Source organism: Sceloporus occidentalis, unplaced genomic scaffold (genome assembly GCF_023333645.1).
Source record: "Sceloporus occidentalis isolate IW3139 unplaced genomic scaffold, rSceOcc1.0.p SCAF_10, whole genome shotgun sequence".
Taxonomy (NCBI): domain Eukaryota; kingdom Metazoa; phylum Chordata; class Lepidosauria; order Squamata; family Phrynosomatidae; genus Sceloporus; species Sceloporus occidentalis.
This window is the reverse complement of record NW_028316990.1, coordinates 32,320,405-32,335,173: the sequence shown is the minus strand read 5'-3', so window position 1 is coordinate 32,335,173 and position 14,769 is coordinate 32,320,405. Positions and strand designations below refer to the sequence as shown.

General features: G+C 39.6%; 1 protein-coding gene across 1 annotated transcript in view; it reads right to left on the bottom strand.

Annotated features, from left to right (window-relative positions):
* OTOA (otoancorin) overlaps positions 1-14,445 on the bottom strand; it is a 28,235-nt gene extending 13,790 nt beyond the window's left edge. Inside the window, exons 1-20 of the mRNA XM_089540885.1 lie at positions 14,364-14,445; positions 14,087-14,115; positions 13,964-13,994; positions 13,845-13,872; positions 13,024-13,111; positions 12,761-12,892; positions 11,305-11,540; positions 11,010-11,113; positions 10,613-10,719; positions 9,092-9,231; positions 8,292-8,415; positions 7,631-7,846; positions 6,887-7,054; positions 5,639-5,779; positions 4,742-4,797; positions 4,077-4,194; positions 2,659-2,732; positions 2,097-2,232; positions 864-1,054; positions 422-515 (exon numbers count right to left, since the gene is read on the bottom strand). Of these exons, the coding sequence (XP_089397011.1) occupies positions 422-515; positions 864-1,054; positions 2,097-2,232; positions 2,659-2,732; positions 4,077-4,194; positions 4,742-4,797; positions 5,639-5,779; positions 6,887-7,054; positions 7,631-7,846; positions 8,292-8,415; positions 9,092-9,231; positions 10,613-10,719; positions 11,010-11,113; positions 11,305-11,540; positions 12,761-12,892; positions 13,024-13,111; positions 13,845-13,872; positions 13,964-13,994; positions 14,087-14,115; positions 14,364-14,445 (2,295 nt within the window). The remainder of the gene's footprint in view (positions 1-421; positions 516-863; positions 1,055-2,096; positions 2,233-2,658; positions 2,733-4,076; positions 4,195-4,741; positions 4,798-5,638; positions 5,780-6,886; positions 7,055-7,630; positions 7,847-8,291; positions 8,416-9,091; positions 9,232-10,612; positions 10,720-11,009; positions 11,114-11,304; positions 11,541-12,760; positions 12,893-13,023; positions 13,112-13,844; positions 13,873-13,963; positions 13,995-14,086; positions 14,116-14,363) is intronic.
* Between the last annotated feature and the right edge of the window lie 324 nt (positions 14,446-14,769).

Here is a 14,769-nt window from a genome sequence, read left to right as displayed (position 1 = left end):
GGAACATGCTTATCAAATTTGCTTATAACACCAATTTAGGAGGAATAGCTAATAGCCCAGAGGACAGGATCAAAATGCAAAATGACCTTTAGATTAGATGTCACCCCTTAACCTTCTCTTCCACAAACTAAACATATCCAACCTCCTAAGTTGCTCCTTATAGGGCATGGTTTACCAGACCTTTCATCGTTTCGGTCATTTTGGTTCAGTACATATGACTGTTGGGAGGTGTAGCGATAACAGAAAACTGAGGGATGGGGCGGGAGAATAAAATAGAGAATCCTGGAAAAGAACGTGGCTGTTTGGCACTCTGAACATTTAGTTGCAATTCCCATTTAGTATTTTAAAAAATAGTTTCTATACACATGCAATTATATCCATTCTTAAGTAGAAATACTAACTAAAGGAAACTTTGCAATACCTTTTCAACAAGGATGTTCAATTCAGCTTTTGGCAAAAGAGCGATAAAAGGTCCGATGTCTTGTGTTGTTTCAGCTGTCCAGTTTCTTGGGGAACTGAAAAATTGTGCAGATTAGAGGCCTTCTGGGGTAATAAATCTCCTAGGTTGCCTGCAGCTTTGTCTTCTCTGATTGGGAAAGGTCTAGCATCTAGTGACTGAAGATGGTATTGCAGGCTACTGCCAGATTTTAATGAACTAAAAATTATAAACCATTTAAAAAATAATAATCCAGAGATTCACACCCACAGGACTTCTAACATCCATATCAAGTCTAGATTTGAAGACATAGACACACATTCTCCTTGATTATTTTAAACCTAAGGAGACATTGCTCTGAAGAAAGTGTTGGATTGATTTCAAAACAACAGGTTTTGAAATGTAACCCACTAAATTATTGTCTTACCCATACAAATCAATCAGCCTATGTTTAATTTCCATCTTCTGTTCATAGCTGAGATGTTGGCATTGCCTAAATTGGTGAAGGGCTGTTACCATCGTCTCCAGCAATATTCCCTCACAAATGAAGGTTGGAGGTAAATGGCAGATGAGGTTGCCAATCAGGTCGATGTCATATTCACTGATGACTGAGCCATTCTGAAATAAAGAAGCCAAAGCTAATATATGAATGCCTGCAGAGCTTGAAAAACCATCAACCTGATTTGGCGGTGAGCTACAAGTTGCTAGATACTCTACAGAAACAGAAAGACTTTACATACTCTATGGTTTTCCTTGTACAACTGTGCAACTCTGGCTAGGCCAAGTCAAACAACATTGCTTCAGTGAGCACTTACAGCGTTTTGAAAATGCTTGTTTCCAGCACATGAATTGGGACAGTTATTAAATCGACAGCAGCTGTGCATGTCACACATCCTTTGGTTCAGGGAATGTGGCTGCAGTATTGTCATAGAGACTTCTTTGACAGTGCCCATAACGTCAACACAAATTACAGGTTCCAAGGTTCTTTTGCTTAGTAGTTTGCCAGCATGAACCTACTTACATTTCAAAATTTCAAAATATTCCTTCAAAGCCCTGTTTTGCTTTGGCTCACTGCTTAGTTTTATTATTTAATTTAAATATTCATAAGCTGTCTTGGCAGGGATGCAGTGGCTTAGTGGTTAAGATGCCAATTCTGACAATTGGTAGGTTGGCAGTTCAAGGCATGATGGGATGAGCCCCTGTCACTAGCCCCAGCTTCTCCCAACCTAGCAGTTTGAAAGCATGCAAATGCAAATAGATAAATAGGTACCACTTCTCAGTGGGAAGGTAACAGCATTTGGTACAGTCATGCTGACCACATGAGCACTGGATTCATCTCCGGACAACACTGACTCTTGGAGATCAGTAACACCCTTACAGTCGGTTACAACTAGACATTAATGTCAAGGGACTACCTTTACCTTTATCTTTAAGCTATCTTTCTCTACTGTATGTCCTCCTGAAGTGACTAAGAATCTAAGCATGAAATGCAATAAATTCAATAACATTTTAGAACACATCCAGCAATACTTTAAAATGTGAACACAGTCCAAAGTATACACTTCATCTTCATTTGTGCTTTTTGCATCCGTCATGATATAATCTGACCTTTTCCAACCCTGTGCCCTCTAAACGAATAATAAAATAATTATTTGTTTACCAGGCAGTCCTGTACTTTTTCCAGAATTGCTTTTTTATTCTGTGCATTTAAAATGAAGTGATCTATTTCAATCTTCCTCAGGCTGATTATAAAAGGGACACAGAGTGATCCTGTAATGGATTCCAGATACTCAGCACTAAAAGGAAGATTTAAAACAAGAATTCTGTGAAGAAAAATGTATATCTCTTCATAATACTGTACTGCAGACCCAATATACGAGGAAGAGGATACTTCATCCTCAGTCTCTCTCTGCAGTTTGGAGATAATATTACTAATATTTGTTCAAAGTTGTTGCAAAGATTACAATAAAATAAGCTATGTGAAGCAATTTGAACACTACTAACATTCTACACAGTTAGGTATTATTATTAAATTAAAATGCATATGCTTTTGATTTTTTATGTACCAGTAACTTCAGTAATTTTTTCCTGAAGATCATGGAAGAAGAAAAATTGGCACTGTAAGTCTCTATCATACTTCGTTTTCACACTTCACTCCTATTAAAGTTTTACAATTTGCTCCTATTAAAGATGATGAAATTAAATTAAAAAGAATAACTTACGGAAGCAGTGCTAACAGGTTGGAAGGTACAGATGTATTGGAAATGGCCCAATATTTCCAAGCCAAGCAATTCATCTGTAAATAAGATATTTAAATATCATCCTTGGCATGTCTAAATGTATACAGGAACAATGCAACTACAAGTCACAGGTATGCCCCAGTTAACAGCTATGCCCCAGTGCATTCCTGGGTATTACATCTGTAACAGAAAATTTGGTGCCAGAGGCTGAAATACTATGGAAAGAATAGGGGTAAGTTCCTACACCACAAAAAAGAGCAGTTCAACGTTTCAGGAAACTTTATTCAAAACTAACAACATGTACATAAAGGAAATGAAACAACCAGCCCACATAAATCTTGCCTATATATAAACCACACCATTTTGGATTTTACAGATACCACTTGTAAGGCTCTTCCAAAATAAATGCAGGCCATCCACCAGATTCAACTTTGCTTATAATTTCCATTTTATCACCCAAAATTATAGATCTATAATTTTTCACATGCTGGGAGGAGCTGGCGAAGCAGCCTTATCTGCTCTCACTTCTTCTCCCTGTTTTGCTGTTCTTGAATACTTAGCAAGGGATTCTGGAGACAGCTGCTGTTTACATTAACTGTTGTAGGTTAAGCACACCCAGCTAAAGTTGGACTGGTTAGAATATAATCCCATTCTTTCCCTTACAAGCTAAAAGCCAAAAGACCCACGTTCCTCCTGGCCTTGTGTCATCTTGTACAGACAATGCAGGCCAATGGCCTCAGACTGAAAACAGCCAGTTTGGGTGCCAATCTAGCAGTCCTAGACCTATCTTGGCCCAAAGGCACCTGAATCAAAAAAGATCATCTGTTTCCCATAGAGTTTGCAGGAAAATCTGTGGTGGCAATTGGCAGATCAGACAGCCCCATAGATGCCCGGTGCCCCGTTGCATCTGTCCCAAAGGTCCATTCTGCAACTTTCACAAGGGGACACCTGGCACATGAGAGAAGAGGTGACCATGATGGCAAGTAAGGGGCACATGGCAGCAGTGACTCAATGGTATGGTAGTGGGCAGGTGTGTAAACACGCACCCATTGCCAGGCCAGGCCAGGTACTGACCCGGGTTGGAACCAGGGGTAGGGTACCACAGACTTGTCCCGTTGTATCCTGCCCATCTTCTCATGCCCTAATTCTTAGTTTGCCTTATGTATGCTGCTGCAAGCCAGCACCAAAGGTCTGTGTTTCTCCATCTCTCCCTGACAGATTCACAGATAGATGGAGAAACAGAACTATAAGTTCAAAAATGCAAGAGTGACAAAGGCAAGAGATGGAGAAAGTAACCCATTCCTACATAAACAATGCTGTGAAAATGTCAAAAGTCAGGATCCCAGAGATGACCTATCGCAAACAAAATATACACTGTATTATGATGTTTTGTGTTTTACCTGGTATGGCGAGAGCAAGTGAAGATTCTTTTCAAAAACTTTGAAAATGTTTAAAAAAGAAATTGGATTCATATTCTCAATTTGCCAGCATGTTACTCCTTTCACCAGTTGGTCAACACTGATTTGAAGAAGAAAGTAAGCATTGAAGAATTCAGTAAGCATTTATAGGATTTTAAAATTTTAAGAAACATTTTAGGCTACGTATATTGTAATTTAAAGATATTATTTTAATTTTACTAGTTCTGTATGTCACAACATTTATCATTACATTCATTGATATGTGGGAATTACTATTTATGAATAAAACTTGGACTGAATTCTTGACTCTCTGTCCACAAGATAGGAAACACAAGAATTAAAATAATAGTAATTCCTCAAAGAGTAACACGTATTGAGGGGCATGATGTTTTATATGTTGCATCGCTTGGGCTGCCAGATCCACAGAGATGGGAGCCAGGAGGTATCACCTCTATCTATAGACACACCTGGTTAGGTGTTGCTTCCTGAATGCAGCTGCTAGGGCTGCTTTAAGGGGGCAAAATTTAAGCATCTGAACCAACCTTAAAGGAACAAGAAACGGATGCTGGCCTCTCTACTACATGGTTTGCTATTGTGATATTTGACTACAAACTACACAGGATCCAACATCAAATTATCATGCATACCTTAAGAGTTCAGAAAGAGAAGTCTTCTTTAATAATGATTCATACAGAAACAAGGCCTGAAATGAAATTAATCTAGTCTTCACATGTAGGTATGCATATATATATATATATATATATATATATATATATATATATATGCATGCACATACACACACACACACACACACACACACACACCTGAATATGTGGGGAAGGGAGGAGATTATCACAAAATGTGGCAGTGTATTATGCCCAGTCCCTAAGAGTGATAGCAAACCCTGCATACTCCGCAATATATTTGGGATCCCCATATTTCATATCTGGAGACATCATGACCTTGACAGGCCACAATGACCTTTAGGAACATGAGTTCAGGTTTCCAAAAGGAAAGGAGTGAGACCCAAGGCATGTGCTCATTCATTTAATAAGATAATCAAAGGCGCAGGACAGACAGTCCTGAAGCGCCATGCCGCCGGCGATACTAGGGTTAGGGACCGTTACACCAACTGCATGGTCCCTAACCCTAGCACAGCATTGCGGCGGCCTGATGGTGGCATCCCGTCCACATGGGTGCCGCAATCTTGACATAAATGACGCGCAGCATATACACGTTGCTGCACATTGCTTACATCACTGATGGGTTCAGCACGATGTTATGTGAAAGTGTTTTGCGTGAACACTTTCACTACTGCTTCCCAGAGCAGAGCTCTGGTGCCACAACAAACTACCATTCTCAGAATTCCATAGCACTGAGCCATGGCAATTAAAGTGGTGTCAAACCAGATTATTTCTGCAGTGCGGATGCAGCCTCAGCAAACACCCATGACAGAAAACCCATGCTCACTCACTGAGCCTGATTCTCCTGACACCTGCATCCACAAAACTTTAGATAAGAATATACCACAAAATGTTCATTACCTGGCTTGGCCTCAGTTCCTTTTCTTTCACTAGGGAAGAGTTGAAGCCCTCTCCGGTCCACAAATCAAAAAGCGACAGCTCTTTGAAAAAAGGTTCTTGCATATCCGCAATCACAGATGACAGTTCTGTGGATGCAATAATCTATAGAAGAGGTTAAATATGGTTGTTGTGTGCCTCCAAGTCACTTTTTGACTTATGGCAACCCTAATGCAAACCTATCACAGGGTTTTCTTGGCATGTTTCTTCAGAGGGGGTTTGGCCATTGCCATCCTCTGAAGCTGAGAGAGTGTGACTTGCTGAAGGCCACCCAGTGGATTTTCATGGTTGAGCTGGGATTCGAACCCTGGTCTCCAGAGTCGTAGTCCAACGATGAAACCACTACATCACGTTGGTGCTCTCTCTCTCTCTCTCTGTTATTGAATTCATCTACCTTCCTTCAATTTTGCCTGAACAAAAGGAATTTGTCTGATGTTTAAAAGCAGCCATTCTGAATATAGCTATTTGGAAGGTCAATTGAGAGAATTCATCAGCACTCAATGAGAACAAGTTGTAAAGAATTTGCTCTAAAAAGACTGTAGAATCGCCATAAACAAAGTTCCAGATTGACCTCAGAAATGCATGACTCGGATCCAAAACACACTGTAGAAATAATCCAGTTTGAGACCACTTTAACTGCCCTGGGAACCAGTGCTAGAGTGTCCTGGAAATTGTAGTTTATTGTTGCTCCGAGTGGGAAGGCTAAATGTCTCACAAAACTACAATTCCCAGAATTCCATAACATTGAGCCATGGCAGTTAAAGTAGAGTCAACCTGGATTATTTCTGCAGTGTGGATGCAGCCATTGTTATCAGGTTAAAGATTAGTTCTCTGATGCTCTTTCAAGCTTGTTGGGGAACTAGTGCTCTTGGGACCCTTTCACACTACACATATTATAGCATTATATTCCACTTTAACTTCCATGGTTGCATCCAAAGCAATCCCAGAGTTTGTAGTCTCATGAGCCACAAGAGCTTTCCAGCTGAAATTTCTAAATGCCCTTCCCTAAAGTCAAATCCCACGATTCCATCGGATGTTGCCATTGCAGTTAAAGTGGAACCGTAGTACTGTGTTAAAGTGTTTCTGCGTGTAAAACTGGTGTATTGCTGATTGATGCTTAAACAGCAGGAGATAGCTTTGGGACCCCATTTAGTTGCACATGTTGGACCTCTGAACCGCCACCACTCTCCCGCTATAACATTTTGTGCTTACCTTCCGGAGGATGCCTTGGCATTGGGCTGGTGACAAATCAGCCGCACGTTCAGCTAATGCTCCTCTGATTACCTGAGAGAGCTCTTTGGGGTTCATGCTGTGGAATGACTGGGTGCTGATCCCAGTGACCAAAGCACCCATCTGGCTGATATTATGAAAAGATAGCACCTACACAAAGAACGAAGGGAAGGCACGTGAGCAGATTAACTTCATCTTTGCAACAGTGTTTGGGCAGAGGCTCACCATGAATTGGGATTGACTCAAGGGCAGTTAAGAGTTAGGTTTAGAGAGAATGAATGGCCCAAGATCAACTAGTGGCTGAGCTATGCTGCCTTCTAACTCTTGCTTGCAGTAGGAGCAGCCAAATAGAGTTTGGAAAAGTAACTACTTCTTTTTTTACTAGAGCTCCTAGAATCCCTTAGCCAAAGCCAGAACTTGACTGGGGCCCTGGATAAGTATCTCCTTGCTCCAGTACAGTCTATCTAGTGTACCATCCTGCCTCTCTCCTGATCGTTCTGCTACAACCCATTACAATTTTTGTAACAAAAATAATCTGTCATAATATAAAACAAAATATAGTTTGCTTTCGTAGCAGTATGGAACAAACTGTTTCACAATTTTCAGATTTGGGTGAATTTAGCAATTGGATTATTTAACTGAGAAATTTGTTCCTGTGGGCCAAAATTTTAAAGCTCTTCCTCCCATTTACAATTTAATTTTTTTAAAATGAATCCACCAACGTACCTTTTCATACATCAGATATTTGCTGGATAAAATAATGATTTGGCTTTTTGCCCATCCGGAAACTTGGTTTAACGTCGGCATTGCATTGTGCACAGCCTCAGGGGAGAGAGATTCCAGCTGGCTGGTACTCAGTCCTACGACTGCATCCGAGAGCGAGCCAAGGGTGTCATTCAATGTCTGGTTATGCATCGCAACATCAAGCAGCTGGGATTTGAGCTGAAACCAGTTTGAGAAAGTTCCTTAAATAGCTGATGATGAGATATTAAAAGTGATACATTTTGAAATGCAAGAGCCCATCAGGATGGTATAAGTTTGTGTGGGTGTGCATATTTTTTATGAATGACCAATATCCTGCAGCATCAGATGTAGCTACAATTATAGAGCTCCATCATCATAGTTATGTATGATGATGCCACACATCCCAAGCCACCTTGGCATTACTAGCGTGGTGCAGGGGGTGGGGACCTATGCAAAGATAAGGACCTTCAAATGCCCTGAGCCCAAGCCATATACTGCTGGATCCTAAAACAGGACATGTTTTCTGAGATCAGTATCCCTTAATTTATCTGTCATTTCACCAGGTCAGCCTGCTTTTATGAAAAGCCCAGAGAGAAGCCACCATCACTATTATCCTTCTACAAGATCAATATGACATGCCAACCTTCTGAATGTCAGCCTGGAACCGTCTTAGCTGGTTGCATTTAATCATTTGGTGAAGTAAAACCCGAGCCACGCTGGCCTCCATCTGTAGCAGGTCATTGTAAAAACAAACCAACAAGCCTAATCTGTGTGAGAGAATGCAGAAGTTAGTTGTTATTTAGCACTTTTATTTCTAGCCTGCCTTTTCCTCCAGGATAGGGGCTCAAGGCAGCTTGCAAATTAAAATGACTACAGTGGGCCCTCAGTATTCACTGGGATTTGTTTCCAAAATGAGACTTTTTAAAAGTTCCATTATAGACAATGGGGTAGTAAAATTATGTCTTCTATATAAAATGGCAAAATCAGGGTTTGCTTTTCAGAATTTTTCTTTGGTAACTATTTTTGAACCATGGTTAGTTAAATCTGTGGATACTGATTTCAGCGATACAAAGGGCCAACGGTATAGTCGCTTCCTTAAAGCCTTATCACATGAGAAAAGACAGCAAAAATGGAGTGAGAGAATAGCGGCTTTCTCTGTGCCTCTTTGCATGCCATCGTAGCATTTCCATTTTCTTCCCAGGGAGACAGTCATAAAAGCGTGCCTTTTGTATCACTGGAAAAATCTGTTTGGCAAAAGGCATATTTTTACGACCATCTCCCTCATGAAGGAGAATGGAAGTGCTATGACAGCATGTGGAGACGCATGAAGAAAACCGCTACTCTTCCATTCCGTTTCGGCTTCCTTTTCTAATACGATAAGGTTCTTAGGCACATTTGTGTAACTAAGGGCCCGAACAGAGAGGCCAAAATAAAGCTGCTTGCCTGTAAAGCGTTGATGTGTTTCTCATATCAAATCCTGATGCGTTTATTCTTTCCAAGAAAGCTTGTGCAAGATCTGGTGTGATATCGTACACGGTATCTAGTTGTTTTGTTGCATTGTCATAACTGATGAACAATCTCATCTAATTTGTATATAAAAGAGGAGTGTGTTATCAGACGCTGAACTAACAAAGTACATTAAATATTCATATTCAGTGACAGATTAGATAGATAGACAGATTATATATATCTTACAGCAAAGCCCACAACAAGCTCATTGCAGTGTTGTAAAAAGTTCAACTGGAATACCAGAATTGGTGTGAAAATTTACGTGCTGATCTGGTCCTGCAACAATAAATCATCTGGAATTTTCAGTACTGTTCAATCAAAGAAGAATACCTGACTAAATTCACTAGCAATGGGAAGACGGGTATGTTTTATTAGGGTTGGAAACAAACTCTGTAGCCTTCTAGATGTGGTTGAACTGCAATTCCCAGCATTCCTCACTATCGACTGTACTGGCTAAGGCTGCCAGGAGTTGCAGTCCAGGACACAACTGGAGTATCATATAATTCCACTCTTGATTTGATGATCTTTTGAAGATAGCGAATTGTATACAAAACATAGGAAGCGAACATTTTAAATCCAATACTTAAAGTATTTAATGTAGATGATCTAGCTATAATAGAAGTTTTCTAATGATCTTGCTTCAACTACAGATATACTAGTGACATATATAGTTCACTTAATGAATCAACTTTCAGACACCTTTGTTTCCATTCATGCACATCAAATATTGTACAAATAGGACCTGTAATGAAATGTTGCAGTGTGGAGTTCTCCTGTTTGGCATTCTGGTCATCCATGCCCTCTTCTATTATAGTCTGTTCCATTCCTCCATCTTTCCCAAATTTTCATTTCCCCCCTTCTTGGAAGTCATTCAATATTCCAGTCCTACTGAGCATATTCAGTTCTTACTAACATGCAGGAGTAGCTGTGTTGGCCATTTAACAAATGCAAACAAAAATTGATCAGTGATAACACTATTGTCCAACCGAAAAGCACAATAAGTATATTGTGCCTTTCGGCAGTCCTTACTAAATTCACTTTCCCAACAGTATTTTCCCACCAACAAACCTTGCAATTTCCCCAGGCTTGCTCATATTGGCTCTTGTGTGCTGGTACTTCTGTTTTGGCTGCATAACCACTGAGGCTGGGAACCCGGGAGTTGGAATCTGTCGACATTCAGTTGTCGGACTTCAAACCCCATCAGCCCCAGCCCATGCTTATTCATGGGTTTTAAACCTTTTCAGAAACCGAGGGAATTCTGCAAATTATATCTGCACAAAGCAATCTTTGGAAACAGAGTGTGAAAAGTTACTTTTTTGAACAATAACTCCAAGATTCTGGGAGTAGTTGTTTATAAAAGTAAATTCCCTGAGTTCTGGGAAATATGAGAATTGTGTCTACAGAGCACTATAGGTTCCACAAACAATATTCTGTTATATACTTTAATTTACTTACTTCATAAGGGTTAATTTTCCTGATTTCTTCCAATGGGAGATGAACCATATATCTTCCCAGAATCCAGAGGTTTTCTGCACTCACCCATGAAGTGAAATTTTCTGAATCTACAGGAAACACAACATGAAAACATTCATAAACAAGAATTAGAATAGAATCCATATTATGAACAAATGTTAATGGGATCTGCAACTAAATGCGACAGTATAAAAGGATCTCATTTAGGTTTCCATAGCCAGCCAGTCATACTCTGTCATTATACTCTGTCCTTTCCTGTCTCTGCCATTTTTTCCCCTTTCCTCTCTTCCATAGTTTTAGTGGACTGTCTTGGGGATTTTCCTTGTATAGAAAATAAACCTTTTAGAACCTTCTGTTGGTTTATTGATACTTAACCTACCACTGCTATTGTAGGATTTTTGTAGGATCCGCATCATCCAGTCATATAGAGCCCTTTGTGAACTTGCTGTTATTCTGTCATATAGATCTTTGAAAACTGAGGATCTGAAATATAAGAGGGAGCGGGACAACGGATGGATTAGCAACGTTTCCTTCTCTGGTCAGACAAAATGCGTAAGTACCTTCTAAAACAATTAAAACTAAATAAAACCAAGAATGATGTGAAAGGAATCCATAGGCCCAGATTTAAAACCCACCATCACCTTCAGTTAATGACAACAGAGAAAGTAGCTTACAGGTTTCGAAATGCATCTTCCTGAAGATCTTTGGGAAGGTTCGATATGGTATGGACTTGGAGATACATTATTGAAGATGACCGAAGGATCTGGCTTAATATGTCCACACATTCTGCAGGGTTCAAAGTTAGAAAGCACCTCTCCAAAGTAATAAGGAACAAGGTTCTGTTTCCTCCTGGACTTTGGAGAATTCTCTCTCTTATTGCAGCCAGGTCAATAACAATGTCCCCCAGCTCCTGTTGGCACAAGTTATATATGAATTAGCAATGGCAGGAAGAACCTACAACAAACTGTTGCAATGCCAACTGCTCACCTGTCAGCTGGTCATGTTCCTACACAGGACACTCCATTCCATTCCATTCTTCCCCGTTAGCAACCTTCCTCCTCACAGAGGCTGCATCTGCACTGCATAAATAATCTGGTTTGACACCGCCTTAACTGCCATGGCTCAAGGCTGTGGAATCCTGAGAACTGTAGTTTGTTGTGGCACCAGAGATCCCTCTCCTGCCTTCGCTCTCAACCCTGCCTCCTTCCTGTTTGCCCTACCTGGCATGCTTTAGGGATTTTTAAAATTATTATTATTTTCCAACTTTTTTCATACTGCAGAGATCTGAAATTGTGCAAAAAAACTGGTGCGGAGGGATTAAAAAGACTAGGTCAATGGCATCCCTAGGGCTGGTGTCCCCTGGAGCGGTAAGTCATAGTGTCACACTCCCTCACTGACCTCCTTCCATTTCACACCATACAGAGTCCTTAGTAATGCTTTTTTGCACTAATGTTACCTGTAAATCATACTTCCCATATACCTGTACCACTGAGTGTTATGCTAATATAATAGTTGTGACATAAATAGCTAGCAAAATTAAAGCCATACCTTCAACTTACAGTATCATATGCACAGCCCAAATGTATTTACACACAGTGAAAATTTGGGATGAAATGTTTGTAAAGAAAATGTCAAAATAATACATTTTTTTTAAAAAAAATCATTTTTTAAATTTTTTTGTAAAAACACAAAAGTTGAAATTTGAATTTTAAAAGTTTCTGAGGCCTCCCCTTTCTCCTCCCACTGAGCTTCACCCCACTCCCACCATTTCTTAAAGCATTTTAAAGGGAAGCAGATGCATGCCACCACAGAGTAACATGGCTATATCTTTGACTTCTAAGAGATGCTGACTGACCCAATATCACCAGAAAGTTCCAAGGTGAAATGGGAATCTTGCTAATATACGTTATATAATTGTGGTGGAGAATGCTTGATCCTCCAAATCTTTTGGACTATAACTCCCATAACTTCTTCCCATTGGCCTTGTTAGTTAGAATGTTTGGCAATTGAAATCCAAAGCATCGGGAGAGCCAGAATGGTTCCTTACTCCTGTTACATAGCGTACTATAAAAAAGAAACTAGGCCAATGTTGTTCCCATTTGGCGTGTGCTGTAACCAAAGCTGATTTACCAAATAGTCCTGCTTGTTGCCAAAGAGGTATTTCATTGCAGTCTCAAAACGTTGACGATTCATTCGTTGAAACTCAGACAGCAGCACTTTTGGGTGGTATAATAGGTTTTCCAGATAGTTTTTAACAGAAACCTAAAAAATAAATAAATTATAGGATAGGGACAGGGGAAAACAAGGTTAATGTCTGATACAGTAATGTATGATTACAGTTTCCCAATTGTATTGAAAAGCTGAAGTAGGAAAAATATTAGATCTACACAAACCTGTATGTTGCTGTAAGTAATTATAACATTCTGAGCATGGAAATATGCCAAGGCTTTGTTCAGGAGTTCTGTTGTCCACATATTAGTGCTGTAAAAGGAAAGAAAAAGAAGCAAGAACAAGTATATTACATATTTTATACTGCGTGGATAATGGACCTAAAATTATATGATCATACAGTGGGACCTTGTTATCTGCTGAGGTTTGGTTCAAGTCCCATTAAATATAATGGGAGAGCAAAATGGTGTCCCCTATATAAAACGGAAAATCAAGGTTTGCTATTTGGAATGTATACATTTCAAGCGTCCTTTTGTTTGTGTGGACTTCGAATTCATGTCCCTTGCTTACTCACGAGGACTTAAATGGAGACCTCCATTCAAGTCAATACGGCTTGAATATCGGTGGATTTCTGTTTTCACGGGGGGGGGGGGGGGTCCAGAACAGATCCCCTGCGAAACCATAGAATATTTTCAAGCAGTGGATGTTTGAATCCATGGATAAAACATCTGTGGATAAGGAGGGCCGACTGTACTAATGTTTGGTATTACTACCATATATCCTCGACTATAACTAGTTATTTTCAGGCACCGCTCCCAACCAGTAATGAGACCTGAAATCTATTTCCCTCCCATTTTCCTGATGTTTGATGGGTTACAATCCTTGAAACGGATAAAATAGAAAGTGGGTAGTGATGCATGAAGAGCATAGATTAATATGTATCTTAACATTATTTTGTTGTACCTTATCTTGATTCACTAGCATCTCCTCTAGCTTTATCATTCTCAAACTCCTATGTAATGAAAAGACTCTGATCATACATTACCTTTGGTAATGAAGTATATCGAGGAGGGCTAAGGAGAAAAAGCATATTAAAAAAGTTAATATATGCACACAGTAGGAAGGAAAGTATCAATAATAAATAGAAAATTGGCACACATTTACCATTGAGATACTTTCCAGCTGTGACTTGTTCCTAAAAAGAAGAAGAAGAAATACATGCAATAATCCAAATATACATAGATGATTAAAGTGGCTAAAAAGGTAAAATGCTATAAAAACACTGACCACAATTTTTTGGAGTCGTGGTGGCAGGTCTGGAAAAGAAAGTTTTAAAATGTGAGTCGAAATGACGGACATATCCACAGTTCAGTCCTAAATAATAATGCATTTTCCCACTGTCTTGGTTCTAATCTGCATCAAACATTTACCTGTCAAAAGTCAATTACCAACTTCATACAGAATCTGGTACCTAGGTTCCCTAAATAATATCAAATTCCATTCTTAGCTATAGCATTCTTAATGCAGAAATTATTTTAATTGTACAGAAGACATTTCATTTTACCTTGATTAATGTTCTGGTGTCTCTTAGCCTCTGCTTGGTTCATTAAAGCCAGCAAGAAAAATATCCTTAAGTGCGGTGGCATTTCTCTTGTTTGCTGGAGCAGAGACCTGTTAGATTATAGAAAAAGAAATGAAATATCAAACTAGGAAGAACTTCCACTAAACTCTAGAATGTACATAAATGGTATTTGTACTGTTTGCTTGGCTTGATAGTATTGCACAGGTTTTTCTCCTCTTATCTGATTCTTAATATCTGATGATCTTTGTTTAAACTTGCAATAAATTTATGACCCTAGACATATGCAGTCCTTTTGCTTTTCTGGAGCTGAAAGAGTGTGTGCCTTGCTCAAAGTCACCCAATGGGTTTCCATGGCTGAGCTGGGAATCGAACCCTGGTCTCTAGAATC